This window comes from Heloderma suspectum, chromosome 3 (assembly GCF_057233095.1).
Source record: "Heloderma suspectum isolate Gila_16-S chromosome 3, 16-S_ref, whole genome shotgun sequence".
Classification (NCBI taxonomy): Eukaryota; Metazoa; Chordata; class Lepidosauria; order Squamata; family Helodermatidae; genus Heloderma; species Heloderma suspectum.
In genome coordinates, this window is record NC_139460.1 from 110,411,058 (window position 1) to 110,436,412 (window position 25,355).

General features: G+C 45.1%; 1 protein-coding gene across 3 annotated transcripts in view; it reads right to left on the reverse strand.

The window, feature by feature from the left end:
• The window catches only part of GLRA2 (glycine receptor alpha 2), a 200,944-nt gene that overhangs the window by 2,059 nt on the left and 173,530 nt on the right, over positions 1 to 25,355 (reverse strand). Inside the window, exon 9 of one of the 3 annotated variants that reach the window (XM_084844157.1) lies at positions 24,592 to 24,714. The exons of the other annotated variants lie outside the window; for them this stretch is intronic. Within the exon in view, the coding sequence (XP_084700283.1) occupies positions 24,592 to 24,714 (123 nt within the window). The remainder of the gene's footprint in view (positions 1 to 24,591; positions 24,715 to 25,355) is intronic. 3 annotated transcript variants of the gene reach the window in all.

Consider the following 25,355-nt stretch of genomic DNA (forward strand, 5'->3'; position numbering starts at 1 on the left):
AAGGGTTGTTTAACCCTCAAGCAACTCCTGTTGACCGGGTTCGGATGACATGACGAACCATGGCAATGCCCCATTGGGAGTTGTCCACCGGCATGTGTCATAACCCACCATGTCTTCAATAAACCACAGTGAGCTGAGGTGATCATGAGAACCAGCTCACACCTCTCAGTTCAACCTACCTCACAGGATTGTTGTGAAAATAAAGTGGGATAACTCCATGTATGCTGCCCTGAGCTCCTTGAGAAAGGATGGATGATGATGGTGATGATGATTCACAACAACAACAACAACAACAACAGCTTCCTTGAAAGAATTTTAGGAATTGTAGTTCAGTAAGGGTGCTAAGAGAGCCAGTGTGGTGTAGTGGCTAGAATTTGGGACTGGGAGCTGGGAGATCTGGGTTCTAGTCCCCAGTCGGCCATGGAAGCTCACTGGGTGACTTTGGGCCCATCACAGACTCTCAGCCTAACCTACCTCACAGGGTTGTTGTTGTTGTGAGGATAAAATGGAGAGGAGGAAGAGGATAATGTAAGCCGCCCTGGGTTCCTTGCAAGAGAAAAAAAGGCAGGGTATAAATGCAATCAATCAATCACTCAATCAATCAATGTACATTAGAGACCCTAAGCCTATCTCAAACTATATCCCCCTGGATTTCATGTGGGGATAGAATATTAAACCAGTTTAATTATGTGCTGTAGACATGCCCTGATTATGTAGAACACTTTTTAACACAACTCTTTTACACATATGATTGATTTATACAGAAATTAAATAACCAGTGCATGAACAACCTGAGCAGTGCCACGTACGTCCGCAGCATCCCAAAGTAAAATGGTTGTTTGGTGTTTTTCCTTTCAAAAAGCTAGCTGTTTGGATTATAAATAAGTGAAAAATGCCTTGGTCAATCTGGAACAAACCGAGTTCCTTTGTAACCCGTTAGAGACACTTTCACAAGAATCCAGCGAAGCTGTGCTCCCAGGACACATTCTCTTTCACTTAGCACTGTATGCAGAAGGAATGCAAATCCAGGTCAGAAGGTTAATTGAAGGAGAACAGATTCTTGGCAGCCAGTGGTTTGTGTTTTGAATGTATTCTGAAGCTTTCAAATATGCTTATAGCTTATTATATGAGGTACTCATCTGGCTTTTCTAGCTCTTCCCAAATATAATGAGCTCCTGTTTTCCACATGCTAGTCTGAAGTTCCTGATGGATTAGACTATAGAAATTCACACAAAAATGGCTTATGTGTGCTCCTTCCCTTCACACACCCTTGCAGCACCACCTCACCCTGCATTTTATGAGCCCCCCCCCGCCACACACAAATACTATTCTACACTTCAAACATATCCATTTTATACTAGTTTAACAGCTTTGGTTTCCCTCAAATAACCCTGGAATTGTAGTTTGGTGAGGACGCTGAGAATTCTCTCATCACAGATCTTTAGACCCCTCATAGAATTTCAGTTCCCAAGGTTTCCTGAAGAGAAGAAATGAAATTGAATAGCTGTTTTTATCCATTGCACAGAATGAGGTAGTAAACTGACAGGGTATTATTCTAGGCTTTACTATCTCAGTATGGGGTGTTTTTTTTTTAATGTTTGTCCTATCTATCTATCTATCTATCTATCTATCTATCTATCTATCTATCTATCTATTATCTATCTATCTATCTATCTATCTATCTATCTATCTATCTATCTAATCTATCTACTATGTTAACCATTTCTCCTAGCCTTCTACATGTAGAGAGTGTTCTTATATCAAAGAGCATTCAAAAATATGACCCCATACACAGCCCTGCAGTCTGAAGTGGTACAGTCCAGGGGGTACCTGGACGACATGACAACGGAATGTGCATTGGAGTATTATCCAGATTTTCATGGAATCAGCTTTGGTCCGTCAGGGACACATGAAGCAAGAAAAGCCGAGTGTACCATGCCTTTAAAATCCAGTTTTCACAGGTCGTGCAGCACTTGAAAGCACCATGCTTGTGGGTTGAGTGGGGGGAGTAGAACTGAACACCATCAACTGGGCAGGGGCTGCTCAACCAATGAGGCTTGTTTCCTGGCCCATGTCTAAGCTCCTGCTACTACATTATTATGCATAGAGAGGAACTAATTCACAATTCTCCAGAAACAAACCAGTTATCCAGTACAACATCTGAAGGCTCCCTATGAAAGCAGCCTACCACCCCAATTTCACCCCATTCCAGCAAACTATCATGGAGTTATTGCTCTCAGCCCATTTTCCCCAATGTGCGCAGATTTTCCTGAAGAAGCCAAAATCTTGATTCTCCAGTGCAGCATCTGAAGGCTTCCTCTGAGAGCACCCCCCGTAATTTTGGCCCATTCCAGCAAACTGTCACAGAGTTATAGCTTCCTTCACCATCCCCTTTCTCCTTCTCTCTGGGCACTTTCTCCCTGCTGTCAATGGCAGGCTACTGTGATCCTGAGACCTTGCCAGATCGCCACTCCAATAAAACTTGTATGCATCAGAGAAGTGACTTTACACAACATTGGGGAAGTGATTTAACACAACATGGGGAAGAGAAATAACACAAATATCAGAGAAGTGTATATTACTCCCACTGGCGAAATGGGAGTGCGGGGCGATTCTGAAGTCTCAAAAGATTGCTCTATGGCTTTGATGTGCTAGAAAGGCAGGCAAGTTACTTTAGTCCCCTAGTTTATGTAGGGCATGGCCAGATGAAAGACACACCCCTAGGAACACCCCGATCATACTGTCTTTAAAGCAGCGGGATGAGCACACAGCAGCTGAAACCAGGGAGCTGAATTAAAGAAAAACAATGGAGTAAAGGTACTCTGCAAAAATGCAGCTTCCTCACAGGTAAACTCTGGGGTGGTTGCAGAGTGACCATGACATCATGTGTCCCTAATGACTTCAAGCCACAGCAGCATCAGATAAAACCTCCCATGTAGATGGGCCCCAGGATTCTACTACATCTATCTGCCCATGACCTCATTCTGTATATGTAGATATGCCCTGAGGAGTTGCTATAAGGGGAATGTGGGTGGAAAGTTCTGAATTTCAAACGTGGCTCATCAAACAGTTAAATGAGCTATTGGGGGGTGGGGGTGGAGGGAAGACTGAAAAACCATACAGCTCATGGAAGGTTTGCTCTGCAGCCCTCTGGATAACGGCCTATGGCTGCGTCAGCTCCCTTTCCTCTAGCGATCCCTAATTCTTCCTTTCCTGCTCTCATATAGAGCTTTCCATGAGGATAGTAACAACAAGCATTGAGCTAGAAAGGACGACTTAGGTGTTTCCTTTCAGTAAGGTGTGCACCAACAATTATGTGTGCATAAAGACATTAACAGGACACTCTTGATGGATGTTTGAAAAGCTTGAAAACGGGTCTTGGTTTTGATGTTTTACAAAATTGTCTGCTGTAGATGTGGGGGATCTTATGGAAATAAAGCAGTTAGACTAGTGAATGCATGAATAGTAGATGAGTGATAAAGGTAGAGAAAGGTGGGTTGGGAGATGATCAGGGAAAGGGGTGCTCTGAAATGTTTCTCTAAACAATCATTCATAGCACTGTGTGGTGAGAGTAGTACTTGCTTAATGCTGTACAAATGCAGGTAGGGGGTAAAATCTAGGGCTGTGTACCGCCTCAGTCCAAAGTCCGAATAACGAGTCAAAGTGGGCTGCTTCAGAGGTGCCTCCACATGATACAAGGTGGAGCAGAATAGCAACAAGGCACCCTGGAGCAAAGCAGCTTGAATTTGAGGCACATCGTCTGACTCGGTGATTCATTCTGAGCAACCCAGACAGCCTGGCACCAAAAGTATCAACTTGAGAAACTGCAGGGAGGGGTTGAGGAGGAAGGAGGGACATAGGGGGGGGAGGGAGGGAGGAGGGGGGGAGGGAGGGAGCTTTGGCAAATGGAAACTCTAGTTGCCAAATCAGATCTGAACGTAACCCAGTAAAATCTTCAGTCAGTGACAGTGGTGGAGGAGGGGGAAGATTGAATAACTGGAAAAAATGGCTGCATTTCAGACACAGAAATAGTAGGGATGGCAGAGAATTCCACCACGGATCTCGGTGAGGCTGAATGCCAGTGCATTCGGCCCCCCGAAATCTGTGGCGGAACGGCCTGCCACCCCCTTGCCCCCCCCGTGGATCCCCCCCAGGACGACACTTACCTGGGGCGGATCTTCCGGGCGGCAGCGGCTGCGGTGGCGGCTGCGGCGGCTGGTCTTCCGACCGGCTGCCGCCACCGCCATTTGCAGACTTGTGGTTTTTGTTTTGTTTTTTTCAAGATGTGATAGGCTGAGTAAAGATTTACATAGCTTATCATGGCTGGGTAAAAAAATAAATAAATCTGCGTACGCAAATGGCGGTGGCTATGGCCGCCACCATTTACGTTCCTTATTTTTGGTGTCTTAGTCTACGTAAATATTTACGTAGACTAAGACGGCGAAAATAAGGGGAATGCAAATAGTGTAGTGGGCGCTATTTGCATCCCCTTTTGATTCGCCGTTTTAGCCTACGTAAATATTCACGTAGGTTGAAATGGCGAATCATAAAGGGACGCAAATAGCGCCCGCTACGCTATTTGCATTCCCCTTTATTTTTGCCGTCATAGTCTACGTAAATATTTACGTTGACTAAGATGGCCAAAAATAAAGAATGCAAATGGCGGCGGCTGTAGCCGCCACCATTTGCATAAGCTGTTTTTTTTTGGTTTTTGTTTTACCCAGAGCCCTCCGCGGCCGGAAATCCGGCTGCGGACGCCTCTGGCCTGGGCCTGGCCGGCTGCTCTGTGCAGCTGCCACGGAGCACAGCCGGCCATCGAGGATTCCGGAGGGGAGGAACGGAGCACCTCCCCCCCGTCGAGGATTCCGGGGGGAGGGACAGAGTGCCTCCCCCCCACCATAAACATAATCCGCGGAAAGGTAAGTACATTTAGTACATCCCTAAGAAATAGTTCTGAAGGTGTTACTTAAGGATGTGAGAACCCATCCCCCTTCCGGGTCCTCCGGATGCCCCCGCCCCGCCAGCCCTTGCTCTGCTTGCCGGTCCCTCCGCCTCCACCGCGATCTCCATGTTTTAAAAAAACATGGAGATTGGAAGTCTATGCCCCTCCACTCGCTAGCTGTCTCCTCCTCGCGAGCAGGATACAGCTAGCGGGGGGGGGGTGAGCGACACATGGGGCGTATGCCCCAACTCCTTGCTAGCTGTCTCCTCCTTTTGAGCAGCAGACGGCTAGCAGTCCTTGGGGGTGTTTCCACCAGCAATTTACCCCCTCAGTTGACAAGGCACAGCACAATCTCAAGGCTCCAATTCTCCTTTGTTTGGTTTTTTGCCTTGTGAATCACCCAGGCAGGAGGAGGAGGAGGCGAGGTGCGAGCATGTGGGGGCTGGGGGGGCAGTTCCTAAGAACACCATATGCTATAAAACAAGGTTCTCGGGAAAAGGCAATTGCCTGACAGGGCAGTAAGTCCCTGAAAGCCTCAAATGTGGTATATCTTGTTCTAATTACACAAAACATGGGGTAATTAATGAATCACGGCATAGTGAAAATGGAGCAAACTGGTCCAGTACTAACAGAAACAATACTTCCATCTACCTTTTTTCTTTTCTATCCTAAATTGAAAGCAGTATGCCAGTTTTAAATGAGTATACACACCAGCTGCGGTAACACATGAACTGATAAGCAAGACTTGTTTGAACTTCCACACTTATCTTCAACAAACTCCCAGCGTATATATTTTTTCAATTACTGTCACATCTTGAAGAAAGAAGCTCATCAATAAAATTGATTGCTGCTGCTGCAATCTTCAAATCACCTTACACATTTAAATGAGTGTATTTGGAGCACTCTGGAAGATAGGGCTGTGTGGGTGTTCTTTGCTAAATTAATATCTGCATCTGGCAAGTACAGCATCCTTTTTGTTTCAAGTGGGCAAAAGTATATTAAAAGAAGCATGAGAAAAAAATTAATAGGCAACACTTCCATGTGAAGCATATCAATTACACTTATTTCAGTACTTGAGGCTTTTTTTAGTTTTTAATTAAGGATGGGCAAATCTGTCAGTTTCACAGTCTTCTGCATTCAATTTGTTTGTATTTCAAGATCTTTCTCTCCTGACTCTGAAGAACTTTGCAAATTTTGGTAAGCAAACTGAAACAAAATCTCCACCCATCTGGACCAGTCAGATTCAACAGGTACAGCTATTCCCAGCATGGAGAGGACCATGACGTACCTGCCTGCCATATACCTGTTAAAGATGAGGAGCCTATCAGAAAAAAGAGGTGGAACCCTAATTCAGCGCCAACATAGTGCACAGCGTTTCAAACCCAGAATTCCTCTTAGCGCCCAGTTAACCAAATCTTGACTACTCATTCTTGGTGTGATGTAAAAGCAGCTAAGCCAATAGCAGGCAGAGGGGCTTCCACAGTTTCTGCTTGCAAAGGAGCTCCACTGCTATATTGGAACAGACTAGCCAATAGTCTCAATGGAGACCGGACAAACAAAGACCTAGAGATTTGGGGGCGGACTGTAAAAGTGAAGAGGTCAAATGTTATAGGAAATAAACTATAGCTGACTTAAAACAACAGTAACCAAGGAAAACAGGTTTAGGCATTCACCCCAGTGTACCAGTTCATGGTCCACTAAATAAATAATTAGCTCAAAGTAAAAAAAAAAAAAAAAAAAGTGTCCCCAACCAGTCGTGTCCGACTCTAGGGTGTGGTGTTCATCCCCATTTCTAAGCTAAAGAGCCAGCACTGTCCGAAGATGCTTCCGTGGTCATGTGGCCAGCATGACTGAACACCGAGGTGCACAGAACTCTGTTACCTTTCCCGCCGAGGCGGTACCTATTTATCTACTTGCAATTTCTTGCTTTCGAACTGCTAGGTTGGCAGAAGTAGGTACCACTAAATGGATGCATTTTTAATACCTACTTGTCACATGACAATTATTGGATTAATACTTGTTCATTGCTAGAGACTTCAGAGTTGCCTCCCATTCAAAATGGAGGTGTTGAAGTAACCACAAGGTATGAAGTCAGGTAAGGAAAAAAAGTGCACAAGTCTGAGAAGGTGAACAAAATGGACATGCAAGTTAAGCTGTGCATATTCACAGGATCATGGGGGGTGGGTGGGTAAGGGAGCCATGCTGCGGGGAGGGATAAGGGAACCACGACACATGCGCCCCACACACGACCACATAATACACAGGAAATACACAGGGCAGCGTGGTTCCCTTACCCATCCTCACTCGGTGGTTCCTTTGTCATCCTCCTGTGGCTGCAGATCCCAGTGGCAACTGTGGCAGGAATCAGGTCACACTGGCTGCTCCAGCCCTTGCTGTGTGACAGTGGCCATAGAGTTCAGCCACATTGGCTAGAGTGTCACTGGAAGTTCTGGGTGCTCTGCAGCCGTGTCTATGGTCACCCAGATTTATCAACAGAGAGACCGACTTTGTCGGAGCCCAACGGATGACACAGTAAGCCACCCCGGGGCCCTGTACACACTCTGCAGAGGGTGGGTAACTGTCAGGGTTAGATTGGAGCCCATAGAGCCACAAAGCAGTTCTAATTCTGAGGAAGAGATAGAAACGTTGGGAGAGAAACCCGCGCGCTGTTCAGAGGCACCGCCGGAGAGCCCCTCCCTGCTCACATTCCTGAGAGTGGTAGCGACCCTGGCAGGCAGGGGGAGGAACAACTGGAGCTTCGGGATGCTAGGTGCCTGTGCAGGAACAAGCAGGAGAAGGAAGGCACCGAGAGGAGGCGCTCAGCCCGCTTGGTGCGATGTCAACAGCTGCGCCCCAATGCCCCATGGGAAAGGGGCGGACTTTCACCTAGCCCTTAAATCCAGAGGTTTCCTGCCTCTGCCCTCCCAACGGAGATCAACTGACTTCACTAAGGCTAGAAACCTCTGGTAGGCAGCTCTCTAGAGTTTCCCTCAGTAGGCTCATGCAATTAGCATCTGTAAGCGTCATTAGGTTGAATGGAAATAAAGCCTTGGAAAAGAGCCCCATCATCTGTGTGTTGATTCTGGTTACTTGAGGATTTCAAACGGCAGCAAGGGCACTCCTGACAGTAACAGGGGTGGGTAACTTACCAATTGTGGTCGGGCAAAACACCCCCTCCCCCGACACCTTAACTCACCATAGTTTGCTCCTGAAAGTGGCCCATGGTGTGTTAGTGTGCCACAGCCACTGGCTTTTGGGAGAAAACCTATGAGAAAACTAATACTTGTAGCTGAAGCCAAGAAAAGTAGTGGACTTACTGTAAGTGTAATATAAGGGCTTCTTCACACAAGGCTATTATCTACACGAGTCACTCCTCGATAGGAAAATGGTGTGACGTGTGGATTGTTTGTACACTGCATGTGCACTCTGACAGGTGCACACTACATGTGTAACATCTATTATGTGACCAATGCACACATGATAAACACAGTATGTACACATGATGAGACTCTGTGATTGGTGACAGCTCCTTCCCAACTACCCTCACATAGGGATGTTGGAGAATTCCGCCACGGACTCCAGTGAGGCTGTATTCTTTGGAATTCGGCCGCCCGGAGTCCGTGGCGGAACGGACTAGCCCCCCCCGCCACCCCCCGAAATCCCCCCGGAACGGACCTACCTGGCCGTGGTGGCAGCTCTGGGTCATCTTCTGGCTGCTGCCGGGCTGTGGCCGCAAATGGCGGCCGCTACGCCGGCCGCCATTTGTGTCCCTGCCAAGCCATGATAGGCTATGTAAGTATCTATGTAGCCTATCACAGCTTGGCAGGGACACAAATGGCGGCCGGCGTATTGGCCCGGCAGCGGCCAGAAGTCCGGCTGCAGCTGGCTAGGGAGGATTCCGGGGGGGAGGGATGGATTGCCTCCCACCCCCACCGCAGACTGCTGGCTGGAATGGGGTAAGTGTTTCGCACACCCCTACCCTCACAGCAGTATCTTGCTTTTCCTTCTTAAGAGAAAACCAGCTCTGTTCCTTGTCTGGAGTGACGGCCTTCTCTTCCTCTGCCACTTGCAGGCAAGAGCAGACACTGCCAGAGAGAACATGCAGGGACAGATCAGATGTAGCCATTTGCATGTGTTCTACGACACAGAAAAGCAAGAAGCTGCTGCAAGAATGAGCGGGTAGCAATAGCAGCTCCTTCCATGTCACGAGCACAGGACAAGGGGAGGGCTAGAAGGAAAGCTTCAGATACAGTCAGCTGTAGTGGCTATCAGAACCAGAGACCACTACAGGCTTGGGGGTGGGGGGGGTCAGTATATTGTGCTTCATTAAAAAGGGAATGTGTGAACTAATTATAAAAGGCTTCATTGAATGACTTCAGTGATGCTGTGGAAAAAATGAAGTTGCAGTATGGTGAAAAAAAAAGGATTTTAATATGTTCCAAAAATAAAGAAATACATCCCATGATGTGTTTCCCCCAACCATGGGCGCTGAACTCTTAGGTTAGAAGTGCCAAGATAGTGATGAATCATACTCAAAGGTCTGCTTACAAGGAGACTTCATTGAGTAACTTAGAGCACACAGGCGTACCCAATGGTTGGATCAGACAGCTTCTCTGACCCCCGAGCCACTGGTTGCAATGGGTCTTATACTCTACAGGTTAGCAATAAGCAGCGTTTCAGCAGCACGCGCTCCTAGCATTCATTCTCAGCATAGGCTAGAAGTGTTTGGTTCTCAGGCACAGCCACCTGTAGACAGACTTTGCTTCCCAGGCACATCAGAGATAAAGACTCTCCTCATTAGCAAGGAATGCACCGAGAAGGCTGTTATTGGCCCTTGACTCATCTGCACATGCTCAGAGGCTTACTAGCGTGGGAATTGCACCAATAATGAACTTAAGCAAGCATTATGGACCTCTAGGCCCCTCTAACACTATAAATGACTTGGCTATGCTCCTGGGGCCATTACATGTGACCACTTTACCACCTGCCTCAGTGATAAACAGATTGACCATAAATCCTCACCCATCCTCACCCCCACCCTTTTATAAAACAACAACAGATGAACTGGCACTCTGGCTTGTTGCCTCAGGGCAGGCTAGCCCCAACAGCTGGATCAGGGGAGGAATCGTGAATGCAGCTCCCAATTTCATGTACAGTCCCCTCTCCAACTAAGGGTATGTGCATGCAGGCCCTCCGTTAGATCAGGCATGATGCTGGGCAAGCATTTGAATCGGTAGAGGCTGGTGGCTCCGATGTCATGGGGCAGTGAATCCATGCAGGGTTTCAGTCAGAATCAGCCAGAACTCAAAAGGAGCTATCCAAGGTGCTGAGCCCTACCCCCAAAATAGATTCAGCATGTTGGATAGCTCCTTTAGAGTTCTGATTGAAACCCAGAGCAGATTCACTTTCTCACTAGCATCAGAGCCACCAGCCTCCACTGTACTGAATCTGTAACAGTGTATGAAAAAGAATGCTTGAATGTAGAGATAAAACTTTGGAAGGGACTTAGAAGGTGGCCCTATCACATAGTAAGTCTAGTGGACCCAACACTTGCAAACTTCCACAAGATAACACATGAAACAAACAGCAAATATCGTATGGGAAGAAAAGATGAATGCCACTGTCACAAAACAGCAAGAACAATGTAACAAAACAAGAAGAGAGAGAGAGAGAGAGAGAGAGAGAGAGAGTTAAGACTATACAACAAGAGCCACAAGAGAAAGTGGAGATCAAAGAACAAACAAGAGAGACAGGCAACACAGATATGAATTACCTGTATCTTGCAACAATAAAAAAGCCCTTCTCTTCATCAGCTTCTTGTACATCTTTTATTTGCAACAAGTAACCTAGACATCATTTTCTGGGCCAATAAAGATGCCCTGCCTCAAATGCATAAAAGGGCAGTGTTCCTCCATCCTGCTGTCCATCGAGCTACATTATTGATTCTCACCACATAAATATAGTGAAGGTATAGCACAAAGAAGACAAGTTGGGCGTAGGGAGGGAGAGATAAGAACTATCTGAACAGGCTTCAAACATAATTTCTTTGATATCTCCAGACTAAGAGAAAAATCACACTTACTCTTTGCAATCATCCTGGTGAGCGTCACATGGAACCCGGTATAGTTAATGGGAAGGTAATTTGAATGAAGTTTAAGTAAGCCTTGTGAGGCTGAGGGCTTGTGAAGTGTTGTTTGTTTGTTTGTTTGTTACATTTGTATCCCACTCTTCCTCCAGTTTGCTGAGAGTAGGGTACACAGTTCATTTTTATTATTTATGTATGTATTTATTTTCTTCATACTTTGCCTTTTGGCCAAAAAGACATGTAAGGCAGGTTAGGCTGAGAGACAGTGACTTGTCTAAAGTGAGCTTCATGGTTGAATGGGACACTGAACCTGGATCTCCCTGGTCCTAATCCTAAGTGCCCAATTGCCTATGCAACAGTTAGCTTCTATTCAAACCTAGTCTCCATGCTTCCATGACTCTCTAGCGTGGCTTAGAATGGACTCAGAAGGGGGCAATGCACTTGAAGGAGGAGGGACTTTATAGATGAGATCAGACAAAATAGCACCTATTGGGTTCCAAAATGGCACCCATTGGGTAAACAGGGTGTAATATGGGATCCAGCTGGGGTGTGTGTGTGTGTGTGAAATTAGATGGTTGGCTTTTAGTATGCATTTTGTTTTCATTCTTTCCCATCTGCAGTTAGTCTTAGAATATGTCTACAGTGAGGTTATCTCACTCAATTTATCTTTGTTCCTCCATTCCTCCCTTGCTTCTCAATCTGTCATGAAATGTTGTGAAATATCTCTCTGTCTCCCTCTCTCTTCTTCTATTGCACATCACTACCTTCCCTTCTGGACATCACACTTGAAATAGTAAAATTAATGATGCCCTAGCCAATTTAAGAAAGGTGCTAAATAATTTACCCCAGTGTTGAGTTTACATGTAAAGAGCAGCAATCTGGATCAGTTTTGCCACACTGAAGGGACACAGCAGCTGCCGTGTAATCGCATTGCCAGTTTCAAAGCTGTGTTGTTTAACTCATTTGTAAAAGCAGGACATAACTAAGAGGTGACATCCCTACCAAGTACTCTGAAGAGATAAACCTTTGTTCAGTCTAGCAATGAATAATACTGTGGGACTAGTCTGTCTCACTCTGGCAGATACACAGGTTCTTTTTAACCTTGGTGTACAATTTGATCACAAAGACTGACTTTAATATTGTAACAGTTCTGCTTTTTTGGCAGATGCATTTTATCAACCACTGTCAAATAGGATACTAATGCCCATGATTAACAAGCAATAATACAATGGTAAATTGCATTTATGCTCTTCCTGGTATACAGGATTTGCATGAGGGTGATTAAAATCCACCATGTAGGGGAGCCATTCTCACAAACAGCTTACCAAGATGAAGCTCCACTCCAATGTGTTATGAACAGCTACTCATGTGTCAATGGTGCTATGGATCTCTATTGGGAGTTGGCAGTATTGCCACCTTGTGAATGGATTTAATCTATTGTCAGCTCCCTCCATCTGCTCATGATAGGCCAGAGGTGGGGAACCTCCTTCAGCCTGTGTCTTCTTTTGTCCTCTTTATTGTTGACGCATTTCTGCTTTTTTTGGCAATGTGTAAGTGGCCACCATAGCCTCAAGCAGCAAAATGTCTTGGGCCAGCCCTGATACCAACAACTTGTTTTGTTCCTAGCCTAGAAGTAGTAACCACCACAAAATCTCCTTCTACTAGGCTTTACCATTAGGCAGAGTGAGGCAGCCACCTCAGACAGCTGGTTTTGGGTGTCCTGCAAGGGGCAGCAAGTTAGTTAATTAGTTGTTTAATTTATTTATTTTTATTTAATGTATTATTGTTGTATTTTTGCTGCCAGGGTCGAGAAGAGGTGCTTATGGGATTTTCTGCTTCAGGTGCCAAAAGGGGCCTTGAGTAATGCGCACCTTGACTTGGCAGTTCATTTGAAGTTCTGCCTCAGGAAGCAAATTGCTTGGGCTACCCTGGCCCTGTACTGTACAGTCACAAATTTGCCCCCACCCCTGGGGTAAAGCAAGTCTAAGTAGCCCCATTGGTCTGAATCACCTGAAATGTTCCTCTTTCTTTTGTGTCCAGTTCTGTTTATTTATATACTAGTGTGACAAACAAAAAAAAACCTTAAAAAGAAGTAATAACCTGGCTAGATCTCCACTGGTGCTTTTTATCGGTATTGTGCACTGATAACTGTTGGGGCACATTACACATTCCATATACCACTTTTCTAGTGTTACTTCCCGCTTTTTATTCTGTATTATCCAAAATACCATATCTGAATGAAAACAGTGAGACTTATACCATCAGTTTTGCTCCAAGGTAGGTACCGTCTGTCCTCATGTTCAGCTAGGCAGTTACATCTTGAGAGGTTTTTACTCACAGTATCGAAAGGTAAGCTTGCATGTAATATGAGGTATATGTGGCAGAAACAAATTTGTGTATATAAAAAAAGAGGCAAAGTGATGTGAAAACCATTCCCACTGATGTTTTCATGAAAACGCTATTAGTACTCTTTGGTTGGTTGAAGTTAATGTGGATGCAAAATTCATAATTACTTATTATTTCTAGATGGCTTATTATCTCTATAGTGTACTAAGTGGTTTACAATACTTAAATTTCCTAACTGTTCCAATCTTACAATCTCATAAGATGGAGACAAAAGGAATTGAGAAAGGAAGGTAATAGAAAGAGATGATGTCAATGCTAGGCAAAGAGGAAAAGGAATTCTGAATTTTGGTTCTAGTTTTAGAAGAACAAATGGTATGAGGAGAATATGGAAAAATCAAAGCATAGAGATAAGGAGGCACAAGTTCATATAGAGACTTACAGATGAGAACATTTTTTTTAACACTTCATACAAGCTAATAATGGAAGTGAGGGAGAAGAATAACGAAGAGGGATGTCATGGTGTACAGCATTAGAAACCATGGGGTGGGGGGGAGAACCCTTCTTGGTAAACAAGCCCAATTTAAAGAAAAAACAAACAAAAAACTCCATGTGCATGCAACTTTAATTTAGGATGGTGCTTTTAAATGTGCTCCTATTGACCTTAAAAATAAAAGTGTGCTTTGTTTTCTGGTTGTTTTCCTGCTGTTTGTGCCCTATTTTCAATTTGTACTTTTTTTCCAGGCACAGAAAAGAATGGGTGTATTTGCACCCAGCAGGTGGGCTCTTTTCATCATTTGGAAAATGGCAAAGTACAGCTGAGGTGTGTTCCCTGCTGTTTATGAGCAAATTGTACGTCAAACCCAGTGAACTGAAGTAGAACCCTTTCCCCGCCTGATGAGTATCACTTGGGCACTTGTACAAAGTTCTAAGTTTAGAAATAAGCAGCCCATGCGCTGTAACAGCCCACTGGGGTAAGAAATACAGATTACATCCTTAACGGTTACATGAGATTAAACTGCAAATAAAGCAGAAAGCTCTCTGTGTTGCATACTGTGGCTACCTGGCATGGCTACCTGAATAGTTTGTCCTCATGTCTGACTGTGGATCCTGACAAGACTATTTATTTTTAAACTAATACTGATTATCTGGTATTATTCTTTTAAATAAATCTTGGCTTGCTCCTGCAACAGTAAAGACACTGGGTTTCCAGAACCCTGATTTAGATTATTTTTCCAATGCCTGGTTCTCAGTGGAGTGATAAATCTGTATCTGGGCTTTACCACCAGGGCCAGCATCTAAGGTAGGCATGATTGGGCACCTGCTGAGGACCCACACCATAGTAGGGACCCACTGACAGGAGCTCCCTGGAGTTGCTCCTCTTCATCACTGCAACCTGCTCATTCACCAGCCTCTCACTCTGGCCCAGATAATGGCAGTGGTGAGAAGGACGAGCAGCAGATGGCCCTGCCTACTCGCTCACTGGATCTCTACATTTCAAGCACGCAAGTAGTAGCAATGATGAGAAAGAGGATGAGGAGCAAGAGCAGCTGGGGACAATGGTGGGGAGAAGGAGGCCCATTGAAGGTGTCTTGCCCAAGGGGTTCTAAAAATACTGGAGCTGGCAGTGTTTACCACTTTCCAACTCCCACTGTGGATCCCCGTGATAGAATAATACTCCACACCAAAAATAAATAAGTAAATAAATAAATAAATAAATAAATAAATAAATAAATCTCTATACATGGAAAACTAGGTATCAGGAGAAGCCTAGGCTAGCATCCTTCTCTTTGACCATTATAGCATAATCCAATACATGTCTGCTCAGAAGTAAGTCCTATTGAGTTCAGAGGAGTTTACTCCTGGGTTAGTGGGTTTAGGGTGGCAGCTTTAGCTTTCTGTCTGGAGGGGTGTGTGTGTGTGTGTGTGTGTGTTCATTCAGACATGTGAGCCCCCACCTGCACTCTGAAGTGGTACAGCCCAGATGCAGGACCTCAGTGGGAACTAGCCCTAGGTTTCCATGGCCCATGATCATGATTTCTATTGTCTTTCTCAATAATCTTTCCCTTAAAAAAAAGAAAGAATCCCATGAGGCTTGTGCAGTTGCTCATTCATGTGCCTGGCATCACATGTATGTGTCTCGTACACACTGTGTACTGCATTTGATCACATTTATCCTTGGTTACCCTTGCCTTTCTTTCCCCACCCCCTATTGTTGAATTTGAGCTTGTAGCTCTTGGGGCAGGTAGTGGTCTTTTCCTTATGCTGGTCTATAAAGTGCCATGTACAGTTATGAGACTATTTAACCATTAGAACTGAACTGAAATCGCCCCCCCCCCAATTGTACCACATCATTTATAGAGATCTATGAGAAATTCATTTCAGTTCTCAATTCGCACTTTCCAGACCAAACATGGACACAGGTCTGTGGTCAAAGTCCATACATTTCTGCAATGTGATTTGCAGATCCAAAAAAATGTATTAAATAGGATGCATACACACAATGGATGTGTACATTTGAAAAAATACACATGAAAATACACATGGATTTTCATGCAAAAAGAAAAAAGTAAAGCTTGCAATCTGAGACTGATACAGTTTTGAGTCAGAACAAGCTTCAAGATGGAATTTGGAGAACTTCGGGGAGCTCGAGTTGTGCTGATTCATACATCCCTATGGGCAGTGAAGAGGGGGGTAATAGCAGAAGTGGCTGAATAAAGCAGACTGAATCCAGAAAGCAAAAGGCTTGGCAAACTTTACTAAGGCATAATAAAGGCATAGTCCCCTGGCAAGGCAGCCAGAAATATGCAACAGCACAGCAGATCAGGCCAGGCATTTTGCAGAATGAAACCACCACTACCACCAGAAAACGTACTGAACATGCTAGTCTTTTTATACATAAGAAATCAAAGTTAAAACAAACTTATTTCACTCCACCTGGTTGCTAGGTAACACCCTCCCTTGTGACTCCTGTATGCACTGGCTGTTGGCCAACTTTTCTTTTACCTCAGCCCTGCTGGGAGCAACACTGTGTAGCATTGCTACTGGTAAAGGCACTGTATGGTGGTGAGTGCCCATGAATGTCCTCTTCACCCCTGAAATTTGCTTGAGCATTTTGCGCCAATGGGCCCCCTACCACTCACTTCCCTGCAGTCTACAATTTGAGGCAAATGTCCTCAGTGGAGAGTTTTTATCTCAGCACTATAGACAATATAACAATAATAATGTGCACGGACTTTCCCAGTCACTTCAATGGCAAGTGCTGTACTGTGTATATAGAGAGATGTGCAAGGGAAGAAGCTGTTCCTTTCCATTTGAGCACAGGAAAACTCCATGTATGGATTGGAATTTCCTTGTGCACAAGGAACTTCTGGATTACTCTGAGTGTTTAAATTGTGTGCATATGCGTGGGACACACACACTTCAGATTCTGCTAGCTTAAGTGCCATTAAGGCTGAAGAAAAATTACCAGCACACCTCTGGGATATTTATCTCCGATAGAGCCAACTTTGATTTCTTCCATTAAGTAAACAAGATGTTAAAGAGAAGGGAAATTGTGAAGCCATTCAGATTTGGGTTCTCCTTTTTCGCAATGAAACACATGTGCTTGAGTTTGCATTGTGAGTGCTAAAAATAGCCCAGCAAAAAAGGGTTTTCCTTGAGCACTTCCATTATTCACATGATGCAGCACGTTACATAAAACAAACAGCGCACGTTTTGCCACGAAGTGCTATTTGCAAGGATTTGAGGACTATCAAACATTTCCACTGGAGGCAGAAGTACAGAATGTTTTCAAGGCACATCCAGGTTTGGGGAAATGAGAATGCATTTACGGAGAATATGTAGGAAATGGGTGTTTCATTTCCAACAAAATTAAGTCTTAAAGCCATTCCTTTACACAAATAGCCCCAGCTTTTTGTGTTATCTCTTGTCCAGATAAGACATATTTAGCAGCACGTACTCAGGTTGCATTTGGGAGGCTGGAGGTGAGAGGAAAAGAGAAGGAGCAATCATCTGTAATGCTACCTGGAAATTTCAATGCCCTGATGGATGATGCACTAGCAAGTTAACCATTTGCTGGCAGCAACCTAGCATGGAGCAACAGGAGAAACAGCTAGTTGGTCAATGGAAGGCATGGTTTGCAAGTAAAAGCCCAGCTCTGCTTAGCTGCCGCAATGTTTACAATAAAGTTGGAACAGCCTGTTTGGAGGGTATACTGTGCTTACGACTGGGTACCTAAGCCCCTACTATGACATTTCCTAAGCTAGGGGTAGGCAACAATTACTGGCCTCCAGGCTAGTTCAGGCTTCCTGAGAGGAGTGCTTTCACCATTGCCAAAGGTCTCTGCCAAGCCTTACTGTGCTTCTTAAAAGTTACTATTTCCTAGGGTGAGGGATGTCAGAGAAATCTGCAATGGAATCAAATGAGTTTGGATTTCTATGAATCTGAGTTGTGGATTCCGTAATGGAGTGGCTTTTCCTGAGTCACACAGATTCCATGGACTTGCAGACTGTTTTTTTGGTTGGTTTTTTGTTTAACTTTCCAGAATTTTATGCACATTTAGTTGTAGAAAAATATGTAAAATAAAAAAAACACTGGCCAAAAATGCACATGTCTCCCATAGGCTAAAGCACAAAAATGCGAATTCTGGGAGGCGTTGGACATTTTGCAAGGGATTTGCACATTTTTGCAGTGCAAATTTGTGCCAATGAAAATTGGGGGGGGGGGAATCCGATTCCATCGATGAGTGGACAATGGAATGAAAGGCACCTGACAATCAATCCTTGAAATGCAGATGGAATGGATTTTACAAAATCCGTACATCCCTAGCTAGTGACCTGGATCTATTCTCCAGAGCCCTGAGCGTCTATTGGTGCCAATGGAACTTTATTGTCTCTTTTGCTTAGCTTGATTGCCATGCAGGGAGTGATTTTTTCAAGGGGGATTGCAGAGTGGGAGGGAAGGGTTTACACCTCTCTCCCCATTCCAAAAAAGCTCCCCTTGCATGGTAATTAAGCTGAGGGGAAAAAAACACCTTTTCCATTGGTTTGGAATGATCTGGGGCAGGGTGAAAATTAACTGAAAAAAATATTTTATTTCAGATTATTTGGATGATAAATTAGTTGGCTGGTTTTGCCTCCTGTGAAATTTAAATAAATCCTAGTAATTATTTCTACATTTGCATATATAGATATAAATCAACATATGCCAATGTTATACAGATTTGTGTCTTATGGGCCTCTCAAGTGCCTAGCAACACCTCTTTTCAGCCCTTAATTTTCTCTTGTTATTCTCAGATTAAGCATGTTCACCGTTTTCCATATAGCAAGGGCCATGGCCCCAAAGGGAAATCCACAATCCCATGTTTTTCTGTAGAGGGATGATTCATGACTAATAATATGAAAGTGCACAGGATCATTCAAATTTTTTATCTGTGTTTGTCATGGGTGCAGAGGAGCCCACTGGAGATAGAAAGTAAACCCCAGGATCATCATGATAGTATAGAGGAGGTAACTGTCAGGAGCGCCCTAGCTGCCTCTTGCAGTCCCCTCCAACAGCCAACTCAGGACACAGACGATGAGGATTCTTTCCGAGGCTTTATTCCTTTATGACTCTTTCAGATACTAATCACTAGTGACTAAGCAAGGAACAGCACTGGGGAAAGATAGCAGAGTAGCCTAAGCTCCAGGTAAGGCAGTTGGTCCCCGTTTGAAGGGGAACCATGGGAAGACTCTGAACTTATGGGCTATGGAGAGATCTTCCCTCTTTCCCTTGGGTCCTCAGGACACGACTGTTGTTTGAGCGCCAAACGAGCGGTACACCTCCTTTCTGCGCCCTCCATCTGTCATGTCCAGCAAGCCCCCCTCCAGCACTCTCTCACTGCCAGGGTCACTATTTATCCCAGGAATGCTGGCAGGAGGAATCTCTGCCAGCTGCTGTGCTTGTGAGAGATGAGTGAGCTCCTCTCCCATGGATTGCTGTTCCCCCTCAGAATCAGAACTGCTCTGGGACTCTATGGGCTCAGTTCCCACCCTGACAGTAACTGATCTTGCAGTATATGATGTGTAGATTGGAGCATTTGTTCTGCATATTGGTGTGCCCACTCAGGATATTGTGGCATCAATATACAAATCAATTAATTCTATCTTCTTCCCAGTGTGCTCTGGTTCTCTTGATGTTACCAGTCTGGTGCATTAATGTAACACAAGTGCTATCAGAATAAGCATTGTCAACTCTAAAAGGTTGGCTCCCACTGTTGTGATGATGCTCAGCCTTTTGGGAAATAGACAGCATCCTGCCTGACTTGCCACATGTGACAATAGCTTACTGAATTATTCAGGAAAAACAGAATAAGGAAGGCTTTGCAGCATGCACTTTGTTTCTTGCTTTGATCAGAAACGCTTATACTTCCTTTATAATGCAAAAGCTCACTGGTCTCAAAAATCAGCATTTTATTATTATTTTTCACTGACCTTGTCAGAGGCATAATGGAAAAAAAAAATCAGCTCCCAATAAAGCAAGGATGAGCTCAGTAATTTTTGTTTTAGTACTGGGTGCTTCCAGATGAGGCTTTTACTGGGCAATCGCCCTGTGTCATTCATAGAATTTTACACAGGGTCCAGACATTGTCATCTTCCATTTATAATTTCCCCGTATTTTTGCACCGCTTCTTTTCATCTTTTTTCTTACCAGAAAACTCCATTAAGGAGGGAAAGATAGAATAGCTACACAGTGTATTTTGATAGGTAGCAGCGTTCCGTGCGCCTCGATGTTCAGTCATGCCGACCACATGACCACGGAAGCGTCTTCGGACAGCGCTGGCTCTTTGGCTTAGAAATGGGGATGAGCACCGCACCCTAGAGTCGGACACGACTGGTTGGGGACACCTTTACCTTTACCTTTATTAAAAACTGTCTGTCTGGAAGCACCCTGTGAGAGTATTAGTGTCCTTGGAGTTCAGTTTTTGATTCAGTTTAATCCTGTACCACTGGATTTTGTAGGTTTGCTGCCCACACTGTTTTAATGTGCAGTGCATTTGACATCAGCATTTGTCATATTCAGGTGTTTTTCAGCATTCTCGTTCATGTGGAGATCCTCTATGGATAGAGGAGGCTCTTTTCTTCAGACAGTCACCTTCCATGAGTAGAGGGCAACAAATACAACCATAGAGATGGGGGAGGCTGGAGAACTCCCTCACCTTGCATGTTTGCCCTATTCAGGTATAGAACGCTTGACTAAGGCTACTCTTTATCCAGTAAGGCATGAATAGGGAACCTGTGGCCTTCCAGATTATGCTAAACTACAACTCCTATCAGTCCTAGCCAGCATGGATTAGGATGATCTGATGGGAGTTGTAGTCCAACAACATCTGGAGGACCACAGGTTCCTCATCTCTGCAGTAAAGAATGATTGATACTTTCCGCATACAGTCAATATGTGCTGCTTACCCATATTCTGGGCCTTCCACGTACACTGAAGTAGATATTCTGGAATCCAGACATCTTCATTTGCTTATTAATTGACAGGAGTTCCCTAAAGAGCTGTATAGGGCTCACCTGGATTAAACTCTGGAACTTATTTTTCCAAGGACACCTTCTTACACACAACTTGTGATCCGCCAAGCCAAGCCAAGCTCCCCAGACATGTTTTGGAGTCTACCAAGTGTGTGACACTTTCCTCCACCACATTCTCATTCCCAGGAAGCAACAACAACAAAATAGGAGGTTTATCATAAATACAACTTGATAGGTCACAATTTGAAGTTGTAATAATAAAGAACATGCCAGTGAACATGTTCAGAGGGTTTTCCTGTCACAACTGAGGAATCACACAAAGAGGTACACATGGGCTGAACTGAGATGGGTAGGCATCTGGTAGGAAACTGGTTTATACCAGGTTTGGCTGTTTATCCAACTAGCCTAGCCTAGTGTTGGCTAATTTGACTGGCCACAGCTCTCTCAGGCAGAAGTTTTTCACATCACCCGCTACCTGATTTCTTAAACTGGAGATGCCAAGAATTGAACCTGGGACCTTCTGCATGCAAACCATGTCATCCGCTACAGAACTATGGTGCTTCCCTAAAGCTACGCTGCTCCCTGCAATTCAGCATTGAATTTTCCCTCTTGTCCTACCTACAGGGTCTTAGAAAGGAAACGGTAAGTGCTGAAGTTAATAAATCATTTCAATGGGATTAATGTTACATTCATGCACTCCGTCCCTCCCCCCCAAATCCTGGCTGGCCGGCCGGGTGCGCAAATGGCTGCGGCCGTAGCCGCCGCTGTTTGCGTCCCTGCAGTCAGCCGTGATAGGCTACGTAAATGTTTACGTAGCCTATCACGTCTGATTTAAAAGAAAAAAATCCCGCACGTACGCAAATGGCGGCACCCATGGGCACCACCATTTGCGTTCCTTATTTTGACACGTCTTAGTCTACGTAAACTACGGCGAAAATATGGGGAATGCAAATAGCGTAGCGTCTACGCTATTTGCGTTCCCCTTATTTTCGCTGTCTTAGTCTACGTAAATGTTTACGTAGACTAAGATGTGTCAAAATAAGGAACGCAAATGGCGGCGCCCATGGGCGCCGCCATTTTCATACGCGCGTTTTTTTCCCCATTTAAATCAGCTGTGATAGGCTACATAAACATTTACATAGCCTATCATGGTAGTTTTTTAAAATCTAGCCATGATAGGCTGCGTAAATCTTTACGTAGCCAATCACGTTTTTTTTTTTTTACTGGAAATGGTGGCGGTGGCAGCCGGTCGGAAGACCGGCCGCCGGAGCCGCCGCCGCCGCACCGCCGCTGGAGCCGCCGCCGCCAGGAGGATTCGCCCAAGGTAAGTTCCGTCCCGGGGAGGGGCGGGGGGGCAGACCGTTTCGCCACCAATTTCAGGGGGCTGAATGCGCTGGCATTCGGCCTCCCCGAGATTCGTGGTGAAATTCTCTGTCATCCCTAATCACAAGATGAATATGAGCCAACAATGTGATGTGGCTGCAAAAAAGGCCAATGCTCTTTTGGGCTGCATTAATAGAAGCATAGCTTCCAAATCCCGGGAAGTACTAGTTCCCCTCTACTCAGCACTGGTTAGGCCTCATCTGGAATACTGTGTCCAGTTCTGGGCACAACACTTTAAGAAGGATGCAGACAAACTGGAGAGGGTTCAGAGGAGGGCAACAAAGATGATCAGGGAACTAGAAACAAAGCCCTATGAAGAGAGACTGAAAAATCTGGTCATGTTTAGCCTTGAGAAGAGAAGACTGAGGGGGGATATGATAGCACTCTTCAAGTACTTGAAAGGTTGTCACAGAGAAGAAGGCCAGGATCTCTTCTTGATCATCCCAGAGTGCAGGACACAGAATAATGGGCTCAAGTTACAGGAAGCCAGATTCCGGCTGAACATCAGGAAAAACTTCCTGACTGTTAGAGCAACACGACAATGGAACCCATTACCTAGGGAGGTAGTGGGCTCTCCCACACTGGAGGCATTCAAGACGAGGCTGGACAGCCATCTGTCAGGGATGCTCTGACTTGGATTCCTGCACTGAGCAGGGGGTTGGACTCGATGGCCTTGTAGGCCCCTTCCAACCCTACTCTTCTATGATTCTATTCTATTATTTCATTTTAGGGCTACATGAGATCTCCATACTCAGAGGCAGCATGTCAATCAATACCATTTAGTAGGGAGCAACTGTTGCCCTCCAGCCCTTCTTTTGGGCTTGCAAGAGGCATCGGGTGGGCTACTGTGGGAAATAGGATGCTGGACCTTTGATTTGATTCATCAGGACTCTTCTTATGCTGTGTATTTATCTGCGGCATCTTCTCAAATTAGCTGGCTTTTTAAATTTGATTCTAAATATGGAGCTGGATGTAGAGTTAAGCCAGATCAACTGCGCTGGCGGAAGGGGATTTCCCTACCCCCTCTTTCTCACAGCCCCTTGAAAATGCTAGACAGAGAGTCAGGGGACCCTGCTTAACAGGGTGAGCATTGATGTGGGGGATCCCCAAAAATCAGGCAGAGAGACCTTCTGTGAATGGAGCCCTTCCTCTCATGGAAGGTCCCTTCCTCTTGCCAAAGGCAGATCCTGGATCCAACCCACGGTGTTTTAGATGTTCAGACAGGGAAGATTCTGTTATGCCCACACAATTGGTATCTGAAAAGGCACTGGCTGATCCCCTTAGACCACAGATATGATGCTAGTAACTAGTTGTGATAGCATTCTAGACAGGTAAAGCCACTTTCCCCTGCTTTCTGAGGGCCAAACTACACGCAACGCTAGTATGCACATAATGAGTGCGTCTAGTTTTCCCATTGTAGTTAACAGCCACCAGGACTGAGAAGGATAGTGTGTGTGTGTGTGTGTGTGTGTGTGTGGTGGGGGGGAGGGTGTAACCCCTTTCCCCCATACCATGATTGTGGTCAGTATCACACTCCACCCTGCCTGAGGCTGATATTAGCCGTGGGAGGAAAGCCTACATTGGCACAAATGGAGGCTTTACTCCTGGGGCTCAGAGCTGCTGGGAGGGACAGTGCCAGACTCCACTGGGCCATCAGCATAGCATTGTTGATGGGCCCCTGCCACTGCCACACCCCTCACTACACTGAACCCTCCACCCACCCATCCCCCGCTTTCCTGTCTCTCACTTGACAAAGGCTGGCCAGCCTGGCCCGGCGGTCTGAAGACACCCCTTGCTAGCCCACCCTGCCTGCCTGCCTGCCTGCCTCCCTCCACTCTGTTTTTTTTTTTAACCTGGGGAGGGGCCTCCAACAGCACCAGTGGTGCCAGCTCCTCTTCCTACTCACCATGGTCCCAATCCTGTCCATCCCTCCCCCCTGTAGTGGCTATTTAAGCTGGAAAAAAACTAGACATCCTCATCGAATTCATACAGTTAGTATCGCGTGTAGTTTAGCTCTGAGTCAGAGCTTTACTTGACACCACCTCCAAGTTTAGCAGCATATGTACGTTGTAAAAATGAACTAAATTAAGCTTTCCTATGTACATGCTCTAGCCCATGGTGAAAGGCAGTGACATTGCTATTGCCATGAAAGCGGTAATGGGAAACAAAGAGACACACAGGGTACAAGGAGCAGAAACATACTGGGTTGTTCACATAATGAGAGCAGTTGTTCGTTTGATGGAAGAGTCCAACTATATGCGATGCCATGAATATTGGTCATTGCCAGTTGATGACAGTTTCATACAACCTCTCTCTCATTTTACCCTCAAACTTGGATTGCTGCTGGTCTGATTCATTGCCCCGTATGCTGATGACTCTTTTGTCTGCAAGCCATTCACACGCTGTACCGACTCAATGTTTTCATTCCCAACAGTCATAGTCTGTGCCTGTTCCCAGAATTGTCAGAACAGATGGCAGCAGCAAGAATGGAAATGGTGCAATGATACATGGAACAAAGCAAAGCAAAAAAAAAAACCACAAAAAATCAGAATGGGACAGTTAGGAAGAACATCAGGATGAACCATGTGAAGCAATTCAAATGGAAACCAATTGGAATTCACTATGAAAGTCAAACTAATAGCTGAAATAATATGGTTTGGATGGCTCAGTAAATATCATAAAGGGAAGTCAAGAGGGAAACAATTCTGAATAAGTAGCTCTTTGTTGGGAGGACTCCAGGCAAGAAATGACTTCCAAAGTTGCAGTGCAATACACTGCAGTCCAGGCAGTGGGACAGTGAATCCACTCCGGGTTTCAGTCAGAACCAATCAAAACTCCAAAGGAGCTATCCAAGGTGCTTTGCACCTTGGATAGCTCCTTTAGAGTTCTGACTGAAACCCAGAGTGGATTCACTGCCCCACTAACATGGAGCCAGCAGCCTCCACTGAGCTGAAGGCATTTTAGCTGCTGCAGTGCAAATTGTTGGTAGCTGCCTTGACGCTATGGCTGTCCATCACCACTAGAAGGCCACAGTACTAAAAAGAAAGAAATGAGGAGGATTAGTGCCTAGAAGACATTTAACTTAAAG